Source organism: Staurois parvus, unplaced genomic scaffold (genome assembly GCF_062004578.1).
Source record: "Staurois parvus isolate SC_StPar_1 unplaced genomic scaffold, SC_StPar_1.0 ptg001328l, whole genome shotgun sequence".
Lineage (NCBI taxonomy): Eukaryota > Metazoa > Chordata > Amphibia > Anura > Ranidae > Staurois > Staurois parvus.
Genome location: NW_028319124.1, coordinates 2,848,780 through 2,865,476, shown reverse-complemented (window position 1 = coordinate 2,865,476; position 16,697 = coordinate 2,848,780). Strand labels below are relative to the sequence as shown.

The 16,697-nt window shown below is 43.5% G+C and overlaps 1 protein-coding gene across 1 annotated transcript in view; it reads right to left on the bottom strand.

Moving 5' to 3' along the window:
* Positions 1-16,697, bottom strand: part of RASAL3 (RAS protein activator like 3) — an 81,026-nt gene that overhangs the window by 42,659 nt on the left and 21,670 nt on the right. Inside the window, exon 2 of the mRNA XM_089661255.1 lies at positions 10,274-10,383. Coding sequence (XP_089517381.1) covers positions 10,274-10,383 — 110 coding nt within the window. The remainder of the gene's footprint in view (positions 1-10,273; positions 10,384-16,697) is intronic.

The window sequence follows — 16,697 nt, the reverse complement described above, 5'->3', positions numbered from 1 at the left end:
GTGGGAATGCACCTACAATGTGAATTTCAGACCCCTCCATGATTTCTAAGTGGGAGAACTTGCAAAATCGCAGGGTGTTCAAATACTTCTGTTCCTCACTGTATGTGTACTGTGCACTGGCTGTTCTGTAGGGCTATATACAGAATCTCTAACATTTTCTACTCCTTGCGCTTAACACACTTAAAAACAACACAGTGAATGAGAATAGTAAATTCAGACCAGGGGCAGACTGACAACTCATGGGGCCCCCGGGCAATAGGGGATCATGGGGCCCTTGTGTCCTCACCCACACTCAAACCACACTCAAAAAAGCCTATGAAAGGTACCAGGGGCATCTCATGGGGCCCCCTACTGACCCTGGGCCCTCGGGCAGTGCCCACATGGTCAGTCTGCCCCTGATTCAGACTACTAGTGAACATTCTTAAGGTTCTTTACTATTATGAGTACAGTGGAATGTTTGCTAGTAGGGATGAGCTCCGGGTTAAGTAACAGCTTCCTGCTCAATGCTCCTGATTTGTAGGGAGCCAGCGTCCTAATATCCAGTGAGGTAGCCTGCCCGGCCTATTATGCAGGCCATAGATGGGTCGAAAATCGGCCGATTTTTCGGCCGAAAATAAAATCGGCCGATTTTCGGATCGTTAGTGGGCTATTTGTTCGGCCGTTTTTCGGTATTTTGGCCGTTTTTTTTAATCGGTAAAGTTGGAAAAAAAATCGGCCGATTTTGCCGATCGACCGATTTTCGCGGTAATAATGGGCAAATCGGCCAATTTTTTACCGATAAAAAATCTGCGCATGAGCAGTGACCTGCAAGAGGAAGACAAAAAGAAGAAAAAGAAGAGGAAGAAGAAGAGGATGAAGATGATGATGATGAAGAAGAAGAAGAGGATGATGATGATGATGAAGAAGAAGAGGATGATGATGATGAAGAAAAAGAAGAAGAGGATGATGATGATGATAAAGAAAAAGAAGAAGAAGAGGATGATGATGAAGTAGAAGAAGAAGAGGATGATGATGAAGAAGTAGAAGAAGATGAAGAAGAGGATGATGATGAAGAAGTAGAAGAAGAAGAAGAGGATGATGACGAAGAAGAAGAAGAAGAAGAGGATGATGATGATGATGAAGAAGAAAAAGAAGAAGAAGAGGATGATGATGATGAAGTAGAAAAAGAAGAAGAGGATGATGATGAAGAAGTAGAAGAAGATGAAGAAGAGGATGATGATGAAGAAGTAGAAGAAGAAGAGGATGATGACGAAGAAGAAGAAGAGGATGATGATGATGAAGAAAAAGAAGAAGAGGATGATGATGAAGAAGAAGAAGAGGATGATGATGAAGAAGTAGAAGAAGAAGAAGAGGATGATGATGAAGAAGTAGAAGAAGATGAAGAAGAGGATGATGATGAAGAAGTAGAAGAAGAAGAGGATGATGATGAAGAAAAAGAAGAAGAGGATGATGATGAAGAAGAAGTAGAAGAAGAGGATGATGATGAAGAAGTAGAAGAAGAAGAAGAGGATGATGATGATGAAGTAGAAGAAGAAGAAGAGGATGATGATGAAGAAGAAGAAGAGGATGATGATGAAGAAGGAGAAGAAGGATGAAAAATAAGAGGAATTCCAGTCCGGCAAAAAGTGTCCCTGCAGAGAGCTCTGCTATTTCTTTGACAGTTCCTTGACATTTACAGCGGTTGCAACATTGTATCTATTTGTTTCTGAATAAAAACATCTGTATCCTAAATGGATACAAATAGATACATTGTTGCAACCTCTGTAAATGTCAAGGAACTGTCAAAGAACTGTCAAAGAAATAGCAGAGCTCTCTGCAGGGACACTTTTTGCCAGCTGTAGACTGGATGAAAATCGGCCGATTTTTTTTACCATTGGTGGTAACGTCGGCCGCTTGAACGACTGATTTTTTGTTTTTTAAAAGAAAAATCGTCCGTTTTTCTCCCCGTCTATGGCCTGCATTAAGCTGTCTGTGGGAAAGTCCTGATTGACAGGTGAATGTAACAAATGGGAAGGAATAGAAAGCATAGGCCCCTTCAAAATTCATACAAGACTCTTCAGACCCACAAAAAAAAATGTTCCCTGTCAGCATGTTGCAGAGAAGCAGCCTTGCTTGTTAGGCTCCATGCACACTGGGCAATTTAATAAAGCTAGTAACTTTAGCTGTGTAAAGTCAAGTTAAAAACGTGAGTTTTTCAACGTTTTTGGCGTTTTTTTGCGTTTTTTCACGTTTGCAGGTTTCAGCATTTTTTTCGAGTTTTTTTTCCCCAAAAATGAAAAAAAAATCTTATTAAAAAAAAGTCCAAAAACACTGGTTTGCCACGATTTACCCCCATTTTACCATGTTTAGCCAAATTTTTCAGCGTTAGAGCATTTGTACAGCTAAAAACTCCTCTAGAAACCCACTAGTCCTGGGTTTTTTTTCCAGCCAAGAAAACGTCCCTGCCAAAAAAAACATTGGTTACAGTCTGTGTTTGCATGGACATATAGGATAACATGCTGGGGGGGTTACTGGCTGTAGAAAAAAATGTCAAAAGCCAAACACAGCCGCTGTAAAAACGTCCAGTGTGCATGAGGACTTATGTGAAATCAGTGGTCTGTCTGTAGAGGTCAGTCATGCTGATCTATCTGCAATTGTCCAGCAGTCCCATTCGTGAGAAGTCTATAATAGACTGGCTACTCATTAACAGGAACGCCCATACATGGATCGAAATTCGTCTGGTTCCTGGTAAACCAGCCAAATTTCGATCCATGTATGGCTAGCTTAGGTTGCTGAGGCATGAATAAAAGAGTACTGTTTAAGCACAGATTTACAAGAAATATTGATGAACTTGTTGATAAAATTATGGAAACACCAGGTAAAAGAACAAAATCGTTACCTAATATGGCATTGGACTGCCTTTGGCATCCAAGATGGCCTGAATTCTCTTGGGAATTGACAAATATAAGTCCTGGATGGTGGATAATGGAATTTGATACTACTCTTTATGCAAAAAGTCTTCCAGTTCTCGCAGAGATGCTAAAGGCAGAAAACGAGCCCGAACGTTGTTCTCCAAAATTAACAATAGTGGCTCTATGATACTGATGTCCTGCGCCAAGAGATGGTGTGAGACTTTGTCTGCATGCTCGTCAAACCAAAATTTGTACATAGTCACCGGCAGTGACTCTGTCTTTCGAAATGATGATGGGACTTGCAGAATACCAAGATATGGCTGCCCAAACCATGATTGCACCACCACCATGCTTTACCGTTGGCACAAGACAGTCCTAGTCCTAGTCACAAGTTTGGGACAGTGTTCGCCACACATAAACACGTCCAGTGGTTTGGATCAGTGTTTAGCTGAATTCATTGGACCATATTACAGCTTTCCATTGATCGATAGTCCATGAGTTATGGGTGTTGCACCACTCTCTCCTCTTCTGAGCATTAATATGGGTCACTAGTGGTTTGTCAACTGCAACTCGCCTGTGAATGTTTTGCTTATGGAGTTCTCTCTGTTTTTGAGGACACTGGCTTTGGAAAACTGAGATTGAGCTCCACAGTCAATCTTGCAGCAGTTGTTTTCTTATTCTGAATCACAATCCTGCGCACGTTCTTTTGTCTCTTTCGGTCAGTTGACCTTATCAACAGTGCTTATGATTATCAGACGACATTTTCCAAAAAAATGTATATGACGTCATAACCTTTGCTACTGTACCTCATGACATGGCAAAAAAATTGGCAACTTCAGTCACAGAAGCACCAGCTAAGTGGGCACCAACAACTTGCCCTCTTTGAAGCTCCATATTACTAGCGGCACATGCAGTGAATGATGAAAGTGAAGAACGAGTAATTCTGGTGCACAGGAGTAAAGTAGTGTAATGGTGAAAAAGGATAAAAAATATGAAGTAATAGATGATAATGGCAAAATGGTATATAAATACTTTACAACAGGGTATATAAGTGCATTGGTGTACAATGCGTCCTTATAAGAGCCTCTCAGGCGATCTGCCTGGAATCTTTTTAGCACAAAAAGACGGCAACCATCCTCGGAGCAAGCCAGCTCTGTATGCAAGGACAGAAGAAAAGAGACAGGAGGCACCCATCTGAGTGTAGTAATAACACTGTATTTAATAGCAAAGGATTAAAAACACTCACAAAGGAAGTAATAAAATAAGCTCATCTGTGTAAATGAGAGATGACCGTTCTTCAAAACGTCCTTCAGGCTCCACCGGTGGTTAGTGCAATAGCAGCTGGGCTGATGGAGATGTAAGTTATCAATCCTACAGAGTGGTTGTATTGCAGAGCCGATCCAGCAGCGTTTGTGCAGGAAGGAACCTAGTAACCAGCCTGGAACACACTCGCAGGATCTGACATCACATGAAGAGGCAGAGGGTCAGTGGGGAGGAAGATCACAGACGTGGGACAGTCAGGCTACATGCTCGGAGAATCTAGCTCCTTCTATTGGCCACTTCCAGCACTGAATGTATGTAGTGGCAAGGGGTACTGGGTAGTGCTGGAGGGTCTATTGATGCTGGCTGCTGGGGATCTATTGTCCCTGGGGGAGGGGGGGTCTATTGTTGCTGAGAAGGTCAGTTGTTGCTGGGGGGAATCGACTGTTGAGGGAGTGGTCTGTTGTTGCTGGCTGCTGGAGTGTCTATTGATGCTGGCTGGGGTCTATTGTTGTTGGGGAGAATCTATTGCTGCTTGGGGAAGATTTTGTTGGGGGAACCTATTATTGCTGGGGGGATGTATTGTTGCTGGGGGTGGGGTGTTACGTTGTTGGGCTGCAGCAGAACTATTTTACTGCTCTTTTTGGTATCTGTAACAAATTCTATACAAGTTACTTAGTACCCCAAAATGATACTTGGTTCTGTATTCTCTAAAAGAGGCAATACTTGGAATTGGGTAGAGAGTGGAACCAAGGGACCGTGGTTGGAGGTGGTTAGGGCATGGAGACAAGGGGTGACTCAGAAATGAGAAGTACATTTTCCCTGAGAAAAAAAGTCCTGTCTATTAGTGTAAGCAGATTGTGCTGGTCTATTATTGTGACTAAAGCCAGCCATATATGGATCAAAATTGGGCTGGCTCAGCAAGGACTGGCCAAAATGTGATCCATGTATGGGCAAGCTGTTTGTACGCAAGTCGATCTATTAGTGTACAACCAATCTGTTGGGTTTTTCCTGAATGATCAGTGCCGCTAGATATAGCCGCAACAATGTATCAATGCAGTCATTGTATTTTGCCAGAGTAAAAGGCTCCCTACTGACAAAACACAATAGCACTGCAGACAAAGGATTCCCCCATCAGCACCGAGTGTAAATCAGCACATTTTGCGGGTTGAGTGCAAAAAAAAAGTATAATGTATGGCCAGCCTAAGTTGAACACATTAACCACTTCAAGTCCGGACACTCACACCCCCTTCCAGTCCTGGCCAATTTTCAGTTTACAGCACTATCACACTTTGAGTGACAATTACTCATTAGTCATGCAACACTGTACCCATATGAACTTTTTATCCTTTGTTTGAGACACATAGAGCTTTCTTTTGGTGGTATTTCATCACCACTGGGTTTTTTTTTGCTATATAAATGAAAAAATACCAAACATTCTGAAAAAAAAATATTTTTTGCTTAGTTTTTGTTATAAAATTTTGCAAATAGATAATTTTTTTTCATAAATTTAGGCCAAAGTGTATTCTGCTACATTTATGGGGTACAAAATAGCCCAAAACATTGTATATTATTTAGTCTGTGTGAAAGCTATAGAGTCTATTAACTATGGGATATACAGTATATTTAACAATTGATCAGTTGAGACCCTAAAATGCCGTATGCAGGTATGGCGTATGGCAGTGATCAGGACGCTGGTATGGTGGTGATCAGGACATTAGCATGGGGTATGGCAAGGATCAGGGTGCTCGTATGGGGGTGATCAGGATTCTGGTATGGCAGTGACCAGAATGCTGGTATGGGGTATGGTGGTGATCAGGACGCTGGTATGGTGGTGATCAGGATGCTGGTATGGCGGTGATCAGAACGCTGGTATGGGGTATGGTGGTGATCAGGACGCTGGTATGATGGTGATGAGGATGCTGGTATGGGGGTGATCAGAACGCTGGTATGGGGTATGGTGGTGATCAGGACGCTGGTATGGTGGTGATGAGGATGCTGGTATGGGGTATGGTGGTGATCAGGATGCTGGTATAGGGTATGGCGGTGATTAGAATACTGGTATGGTGTATGGCAGTGATCAGAACTCTGGTATGGTGTATGATGGTGATCAACACGCTGGTATGGGGGTGATCAGGACGCTGGTATGGAGTATGGTGGTGATCAGGATGCTGGTATGGTGTATGGGGGGATCAAGATGCTGGTACGGGGCATGGCGGTGATCAGGATGCTGGTATGGGGTATGGTGGTTATCAGGATGCTGGTATAGGGTATGGCGGTGATTAGAATACTGGTATGGTGTATGGCAGTGATCAGAACTCTAGTATGGGGTATGGTGGTGATCAACACGCTGGTATGGGGGTGATCAGGACGCTGTTATGGAGTATGGGGGGATCAAGATGCTGGTATGGGGTATGGTGGTGATCAAGATGCTGGTACGGGGCATGGCGGTGATCAAGATGCTGGTATGGAGTATGGTGGTGATCAGGATGCTGGTATAGGGTATGGCGGTGATTAGAATACTGGTATGGTGTATGGCAGTGATCAGAACTCTGGTATGGGGTATGGTGGTGATCAACACGCTGGTATGGGGGTGATCAGGACGCTGGTATGGAGTATGGTGGTGATCAGGATGCTGGTATGGTGTACAGTTGCAAGAAAAAGTATGTGAACCCCTTGGGATTACGTGGAGTTTTGCATGAATTGGGCATAAAATGTGCTCTGAACGTCATCTAAGTCACAACAATAGAAGAACACAGTCTGCTGAACATAATACTACACAAACATTAGATGTTGCCATGGTTTAATTGCACATAACATGTAAACATTCACAGTGCAGGGAGGAAAAAGTATGTGAGGCCCTAGCTTAATGACTTCTCCCAGAGCTAATTGGAGCCAGGAGTGAGCCAACCTTGACTCCAATCAGTGTGATGATATTGGATGTGTTGCTGACAGCTGTCCTGCCCTTAAAAAACACACACCTGTTTTGGGTTTACTGGTTTCAAGAAGCACTGTCTGATGTGAACCATGCCTCGCAGAAAAGAGCTCTCAGAAGACCTACGATCAAGAATTGTGGACTTGCATGAAGCTGGAAAGGGTTACAAAAGTATCTCCAAAAGCCTTGATGTTCATGTGTCCACGGTAAGACAGACTGTCTACAAATGGAGAAAGTTTAGCACTGTTGCTACTCTCCCTAGGCGGGGTCCTCCTGTAAAAATGACTGCAAGAGCACAGCGCAGAATGCTGCATGAGGTAAAGAAGAATCCCAGAGTGTCAGCTAAAGACCTACAGAAATCTCTGGCACATGCTAACATTTTTGTTGACACATCTACAATAAGGAAAACATTAAACAAGAATGGAGTACATGGGAGGACACCACGGAGGAAGCCATTGCTGTCCAAAAAGAATATTGCAGCACGTTTGAAGTTTGCAAAAGAGCACCTGGATGTTCCACAGCACTACTGGCAAAATATACTGTGGACAGATGAAACCAAGATTGAGTTGTTTGGGAAGAACACACAACACTATGTGTGGAGAAAAAAAGGCCCAGCACACCAACATCAAAACCTCATCCCCACTGTAAAACATGGCGGAGGGAGCAGCATGGTTTGGGGCTGCTTTGCTGCCTCAGGGCCTGGACGGATTGTTGTCATTGATGGGAAAATGAATTCCAGAGTTTTTCAAGACATTTTGCAGGAAAACGTACGACCATCTGTCCACCAACTGAAGCTCCGCAGAGGATGGGTGATGCAACAGGACAATGACCCAAAGCATACAAGTCATTCAACAAAACAATGGTTGCAACAGCACAGAATACGCCTTCTGGAGTGGCCCAGTCAGAGTCCCGACCTCAACCCGATTGAAATGCTGTGGCATGACCTTAAGAGAGCGATTCACACCAGACATCCCAAGAATATTGCTACACTGAAACAGTTTTGTGAAGAGGAGTGGTCCAAAATGACTCCAGATCGTTGTGCAGGTCTGATCTGCAACTACAGGAAACGTTTGGTTGAGGTTATTGCTGCCAAAGGAGGGTCAACCAGTTATTAATTCCAAAGGTTCACATACTTTATCCTCCCTGCACTGTGAATGTTTACATGTTATCTGCAATTAAACCATGGCAACATCTAATGTTTGTGTAGTATTATGTTCAGCAGACTGTGTTCTTCTATTGTTGTGACTTAGATGACGTTCAGAGCACATTTTATGCCCAATTCATGCAAAACTCCACGTAATCCCAAGGGGTTCACATACTTTTTCTTGCAACTGTATGGGGGGATCAAGATGCTGGTATGGGGTATGGTGGTGATCAAGATGCTGGTACGGGGCATGGCGGTGATCAAGATGCTGGTATGGAGTATGGTGGTGATCAGGTTGCTGGTATGGGGTGATCAGGGTGTTGTTTTGGGGTATGGCAGTGATCAGGGTGTTGGCTTGGGGTATGGCAGTGATCAGGGTTCTGGCTTGGGGTATGGCAGTGATCAGGGTGTTGGTTTGGGGTATGGTGGTGATCAGGGTGTTGGTTTCGGGTATGGCGGTGATCAGGGTTCTGGTTTGGGGTATGGTGGTGATCAGGGTGTTGGTTTCGGGTATGGCGGTGATCAGGGTTCTGGCTTGGGGTATGGCAGTGATCAGGGTGTTGGTTTGGGGTATGGCGGTGATCAGGGTTCTGGCTTGGGGTATGGCAGTGATCAGGGTGTTGGTTTCGGGTATGGCGGTGATCAGGACATTGGTATGGTGTATGAGGGTGTTTTTGTGCACACTGGGACAGGTGACAGGGGTTGGCTGCATGTTTCATTATGTATGTACTGGGGCAGTGATCAGGGACATTGGAGTGGCTGGAACAGCAGCCTGTTAGTGTACAAGCAGCCTGAAATGCAGATGTACATTCACACACTGCAGGATCGCTTCTCTCTGCTCACACTGAGAGCAAAGAGAAGCATTCTTTACTTTCACTTTACATTGTTTACTATGTGAGTGCTGTGATTGGGCGACACACAGATTGCCGGGTTCCGGGGTGTTTGCTCTGTGAGCTGCACAGGAGCCATCAATGTGGGCTGATGTACAAGTAAAAGAGGGTAAAGGAGCTATTCACACATAAATCCAAGAAATTGGTTCTGGCCAGCTCAGTTGATTGCTTCAAAAAAGTCCTGGATTGTTTCTTAGATACACAGAATATAATGGGATACTAACATTTATAGGTAAAGTTGATCCAGGGAATATCCGATTGTCTTTCGGGGGATCAGGAAGGAATTTTTTTCCCCTGCAGGAGCAAATTGGATCATGCTTTGCTGGGTTTTTTTTTTGCCTTCCTCTGGATCAACTGTGGGTGTAGGATTATAACTTTTTTTTTTTTCTATGGTTGAACTGGATGGACTTTTGTCTTTTTTTCAGCCAGACTAACTATGTAACTATGTACCTATGTAAATTCTAAAGGGTTGCCAAAGACTTTCTTACAAATGTATGTCAAACATGTACCATTGTGTATAGTGTGATTGCAAAATACACACTTCAGTGCTTTTAGTGGAACTAAACTGTATCTGAGGACCACAAACTGAAAATGCTATTTAATTTAATTTTTAATATTAAAAGCAAACTCATCCATCTGTCCATATCGCCATGCTGGTTTCACTTTGAAAAACACCCCCTAGCATTTCTAGCTATGGCTATCTTAAGTAAGGGTTTATGTAATCTACTTCTTGGAATCCATCTGCCCTTAGCTCAGGCATGTGGGCAGTAGGCTGTGCTTACTGAGAAAGTTCATCCTTCCCTCTTCCAGATGAAAGAAAAAAATACCCATAAATACACATGATACATAAATACATGTCCTAATTTTGGCCTAGGCCAGAAACCAGGAAGCAACTGAAAAAATGTAAAAAAAAAAGTTTAAAACAAGTAAATATAGTATACTTTCCTATCTATTTATTAATGCAAGCAGCATAAGGATTAAAAATAGTTCATGCTAATTGAGAGAGTTTAGTTCCACTTTAAACATGATTGCATTGTATTGAGGTCCAGCAGTTATGACTGGTAGCCATATGGACACAGAGCCCTGATTATGGATTTGATACTTATTTCATTATACCAGTAGGCTGTGTCTGAACTAAAAAAAAAAACTTTACCTGCTCCTCTCCTTTTGTCCTCAAAATACATCCTTCTACAAGGGAGAAATTTGACACATCCCATACGGGAACTTCAGGCGTAGGGGTGGCAGAAGGTATGACCGGAGACTCTGAAATATACATTGACAGGGCACATCAAACCAGGAAAAATGTACATAAGGTGTCAAACATGCATTCTTTTTGTCAACTTTTGGTAACTATCCATACTATATATAGAACTTCGTATGCATTATAGCAGGCATGTCCAAAGTCTGGCCCGCGGGCCATTTACGGCCCGGGGGTCGGTTTAATACGGCCCTCCAACAGCCCTCCCTGCTCTGTGTAATGTGGCCCTCCCACGGCCCTCCCTTCTATGGCAGACAGTCTTCTGCTTGAGAGCAGAGGGCAGTGCGCATGCCTGACTGCGGCGCGTTCTCCCTGGTCTGTGTAAATGCGGCTGTCGCACGGCCCTCCCTTCTGTGGCAGACAGTCTTCTGCTTGAGAGCAGTGCGCATGCGTGACTGCGCTGCGCTGGGAGCGACAGAGGGCGGTGACGTCAGGGCCGGGCTTCCAGCGTGAAGTGTGTTTCTCTTCCCCTCCCGGCTGCCGAGCAGAGACTTCAGCTCCAGCTACCTTTTTCACCCTTCACATCAGTGCAGGTAAGTTTTTTTTAAATTTATTTTCAATACATTGTGAAAACTCAGCTGTCAGTTGATCTTAATGTTATGAAATGAAAAGTATGTCGTTTGCAATTAACTTGGCTTAAAATAATTTATTTGCATTTAATTGTAATGGTTCAAAGAATGTTTGGAAAAATGTTCGGCCCTCCACCATGTTCACTTCATCCAATCTGGCCCTCTTTGAAAAAAGTTTGGACACCCCTGCATTATAGACTAATGTCAAATCTCAGTGCTTCCATGCCTTACAATTATTAAAAACTTTTTTTTCTGAATATAGTAATATCAATTCTTTCTGCATCAATGCTACTTTGCCCTATACCTGACAATAGATTATTATAATATGATATTATCAGACTCACAAGCCACCTGGGATTATGGGAATAGGCCTGGCTTGTCCCAATAAATGCATAGTTAGAAAGCGTAAGGCAATTTTTGTTCTTTTTTTTATGAGTGGATTTAGCATTTAATTTCATTCTTCCAGTTCTGTGAGGCTGTCCACCAATGCTGGAGCTGGTACTCCGAGTTCTCTCTGAAAATGTGTGTTAAACTGGTCATACAGTATATTCTAATAGCACTGTGTTCATATGTACAAAGAAAAATATTTCTTCTCCCCAGGCCTGTGCTTGAGCTTTTTATATATTCATCTATGGTTGCACATTCACCAAGCCTGTATAGCGGTATTAAACACAAAAAACAAAAATGTAATAAACTGCAGCTCCCCAATTCTTAAAGTGATATTAAAGGCAATTAAAAAAACAAACAAACTGATCCTCCTCTTCTCAGGTCCCTCTGCCGATGGTCCTGGCCCCTACCAGCTGCCGAGTGCCTCCAGAGCAAGCAGCTTGCTATGAGGGCATCCACGTAGGCTCACTCCCAAGCCGCTGCTCTCCATGTCCATTCACACACAGAGTTGTGGCTCAGCCCATCCTCTCTCTCCTCATTGGCTCACTGGCTGTGATTGACATCAGAGGGAGCCAATGGGTCCTGCTGCTCTCTCAGCCAATGAGGAGAGAACACCCCTGGAGAGCTGAGGCTCTTGTGTGTATCGCTGGGTCGAGATGGGACTCAGGTAAGTATTAGGGGGGCTGAGGGAAGCTGCTACACACAGGATGTTTTTTACCTTCATGCATAGGATGCATAAAGGTAAAAAATCTTGAGCCTTTACAATCACTTTAAATGTGGTGGCTGCATTCATTTACTTTTTTAGGCTTTCTTTCTTTTATTTTTACTTGGTGATCGAGCCAGTAATCTGTTTATTTTCAAAATATATAACAGACCAAGCTGTTCAGACAAAGTAGAGCAGTTAGAGCAACTATTCTCAGTCAGGGGTTGGTGGAACCTTAGGGTTCCTCCAGAGGTTGCTAGGGGTTCCTTGAGCTGTGACTGACCAATTCTATGGTGCCTACATAGTCCCTAATCCAATGCCACTTGGCAAAGCCACTTCCATGACTCCAGTAATCTCTTTAGCTGTCTGTAAGGGTGGCATTCTGATCACTTCTGTACAAAGAGCGTTCTCACTGGCCACCAATGTAAGAGTCATTTTTCTCATTGACCACCGATGAATTGGCTTTAGTAGAGGTTCCAGAAACCTGAAAATGATTTCAAGGGTTGCTCTGGGGTAATAAGGTTAACAAAGAGTTGGAGAGCTGAGACAAACCATGTAACACTAGCGAGGTGCTTACAATGATCAGCTTTTATTATTTTCTGTAAAACCTTTACCTCAAAAAGAGAAAAACTTTGCTGCAAGTGATTGTAAAGTGTTAGCTGGAATTTGGCTTACAGGGTAACTTCACTTTCGTGGGGAAAAAATTAGCAAATAAAAAAAAAATACAGTGTATACAATTGTGACTCAAGTTGTATTGTACTTGAATGTTATTAGAAATGACCTTTTCTTTTCATCCTGCAACACTGTAATTTTCTGTAAAATGCAATGCAAACTGGCTGCCTGGAGGCATTCTGTACACAGATAAAACTTTTTGACAAAGGTATGCGCCTAGATTAAGACCTCTAGAGGTCAGGAAATGTATCGCAATCACGATGCCCGGTGACGTCATCATGCACACGCTGCATTCCATGTGCCATCCATCCCTCGTTCCCAGGTCTCCTCTATCTTCCCAGCTCACCTGGACTGTGTGATGGAGGGTCTGAACAATACAGTGGCTGTGTCAGGACCATCTCACCGAGGCGCTTAACCCCTTGATGGATTATGATGTGCCAATTGCTTTCCATGTTCCTGTAAGTTGTTTGTATTTGTGTGCAATAAATTCTCTATTTTAAGTCTACACTTAGAGGCGCCTTTTCCCTTCCTTTTTATAAGCTGTCAGTTTCACACTGACAGGGAGAATCAATGATCTACCAGAGCGCTCTACAGTGCCCGTCCCCTCTCCAGCCCGGAGGGGCAGAGCAGAGAGCGGTGACTAAAGGTGGGAATACACGATTAGAAAATTGACCGATCGGTCATCCGAGAGAACGAAAGGCGTTCGTTCGTTGGTCGAAATCGTGGCCCACATTAACCAATCTAAAAAAATTGTTCGTCAGGCAATAAGTAGTGTTGACATCTTCCGTACAAGTGGAAGTGATGCAGTGTGCATGTGACCTTGTAGCCACACCCTTCTGGCCAGAACGAGCGATGAGTATAATATAGTATAATATTATTACATGACCTATATACATAAATAGTGATACATAAAATATAATATGCAGAATTCTGGTTTCATTATCTTATTAGGCCAATCTACTTTTAACATTTGTATTTTTCATTCGTGTTTACGAAGATTCCTTGGACATAAACATCCGGGTCATCTTCTGTTTCCGCTCATGCGTGATAGCGCTTGATAGATTTTTTTCGTACGACCTGTCACGATCGCGGCGTCAGACTCCAGACCTTCTCACCCAAACTCGTGACCGAAGGGCTAGCTGATCTAAAACCACGATGTGACGTGCGTTACAATGTCACACCCAGCTGCACCCTGCACAACGATTTTCCAGCTAATGGATACAGATCGATGTACCGGCAGCCTGAGAGATTGTTACTGGGTCAGGTTAATTATGCAATTAACCCTTCACACTGCCACCACCTCCTTTTTGTACAGAGAAAGAGGAAACTCAGTGTTATCAGCTATAACACTATAATGATTGAGATAATCGTCTGTATAAAACAGTCCACAGGCCGGTTATACAGAGGTTTAAACAACCACATAGCGTCTCTTTAGAGACAGGAATTCGTGAGTTGCAATACAGAGCTATAGAAACAGTTCAACACTTTCAGAAAGAAAGATTTATTACTAAAAGGTCAAACAGGAGCAATAAAAATATTTACAGAGCAAAGATGTAACTAAGATATATATATATATACATATACAAAGAACCATAGCACAGCAAAGAGGTATCAGAGAGAGGCGAAAGGGTTAAAGTACTTGCCAAAGTCCTGGGTTAGCAGATCCAAGTTTCAGAGCAGAAGAGTGCTTTGATCTCCCTATGTTACGATGGAAAAAATGGGAGAATATTTCAACTTCCTACTTTTAGGTCTGTGAGCCTATTTTGTAGTCCCCAGAAGGGGGTGTCTCTTAAGTCAAGGCCCAATAACCCATTTAGGGTGTGTAGTTATGGTCTGATGCCTCAACTAGAGCAAAAATCTCGGGTAGATTATTATGCAGACAAGTCTAAGGATTATTTAGATATGAATTATGAACGTGTACACTGTACGGTTCACGAGATCTATTTTTCTGCTTTCCTGTGTGTTCGAGACAAGGCGTGTGACCCATCAAACTGTTCGCCTGCTCATTGGCCATCTGACAATATGTCTGGTTTTTATGTAAGTCTCTCATATTCCAAGATATGAGACATAGGGGAAAACATGGTTTTAACAGAGGTTATCTGATTCTATCACCTATGCTGAGCTAGGTTTATGAGGTTGGAATCTCTTTCAACTCCTGAGAAAGCTTGCCTTATCTCTTAGGAGGTGTCACAATTGGCAGGTTCTGTGGACAGAGAGACTCCAACTCTCTTTGGGGGATTTTACAGCTCCTATGACCCTCCTGTGACATTACTAACTCACACACATACTGGCCACATGTTGCTGGGCCTCTCAGGAAGGGAGGGGGGAAGGAGAATAAGGGAGAAATGGATACTCTTAAGAAAATGGAGTCTGCATCCTTCACTGTGTGTTGCGCACGTTTGCGACACGACCATCATACCACCGCATAGAAAATCGGTCGTTCGTATGCAAAACAGCAACATTTTTCACTGTTGTTCAACCGGATTTTTTCATTCACAATATCGTTATCGGTTAAAACATCCTGCTCATCAACAAAGAGAAAATCGTTAGATCAGTGGTTCCGGTAATTTTTCATGCGATTTTCTTATCATGTGTACGGGGCATAACAGTCACTGCCCTCTGCTCAGAGCAGACCAAGAACTGCGCAATCAGTGGTCATGTGATCATTTGGTTCTTGGCAATTAAAATAATTAGAGTATGCGGGGGACAGCTGCAGCATCAATGTGAGATAGGTGAGTATGACCCCTGGTTCACATCTATGTGACCGTGCGGGCTGTGTTTTGCATAGGCACGAGAGCCCATTCATTTGAATGGACTCCCATGCCCGTGACACGCAGGGAAAGAAGTCCCTGCACTTCTCTGGAAAACGCAGCCCGCACGGGAACCTCGGTTCCCAGTATGGTTGAATTTTACAGTGGGGGCGGCGTGCCATTAGAACTAATGGCACCCGCCCGCGGGTCTGCAGTTCTCTGTGCAGGTGGTGCAGCTGCACGGATTTTTGTGCGGATCTGCAGCAGCACCACCCGCACAGAAGTGAACCTAGTATGAAGGTTTTTTGTTTTGTTTTTTGCAACCCCACACTGCAAATATATAAAAATCATTATTAAAGCAATATTAAACCAAAAAACTAAAATGTAATATATTGCACCTTATCAATCCTTAAATGTGGTGGCTGCATTATTTTTTTAAGCTTTTTTTTTTCTTTGGTGATTTGGCGAGTAACACACTTTTTGTCTGCGGCACTGCTCTGTCCTGCAACCAGGCTGTCAGTGGATGTTACTGTTGTCATTTTCTATCCCTCACCCAGGCCATCAGAGAGCTGGTGGAATGGTGATGTGGGAATAGAGAGAGAAGACACAGAATGCTTTCCAGGGCTTTATGCAGCTGAAGGAGAGCCCCACCTACTGGCCAGGACAGCAGATGACATTGTGATTGGCTGCCGTGCAGCCTGGGAGAAGACCTGGAATTGTGAATGATGTAGTCCCCAAAGACAATTCTCTATCCAGCCATGGACTGAATGGGACTATAAGTCCCAGGAGGACAGGGAGCTGAGTAGAAGGAAAAAAAGCAAGACTATTGGGCTTGAGGCAATCTCATGTGGTGACCTGCAGAGTAGGCTGCTTGTATTGGAGAGCTGCCTGCTGGAGTGTTGAACGCGGTGTCAGAGATAGAGAGAGACTCTGCTGCCACATCTATGGCTACACAACTGTGAGTGATTGCCAGGTCCTGAACTCATCCCTTATGACTAAGTCCTGGTAGTGACGAAACACGTCAAGGGAAGTGACGTCAGAAGCACAGAGAGGAACCGGAAGTGGCGGATCAGCCATCTTAAACACTGGAAAACACATGCCAAACACTCCCGGAGGCTGCTCGGCAACCCTAGAGGTTTGATGGCATGGGAATAAGGCGATTTTGTTATTATTTTAATGTGAGCATATAATAAAGCATATTTGTATTAATCCCATACGGAATTACACTATATCCTTTT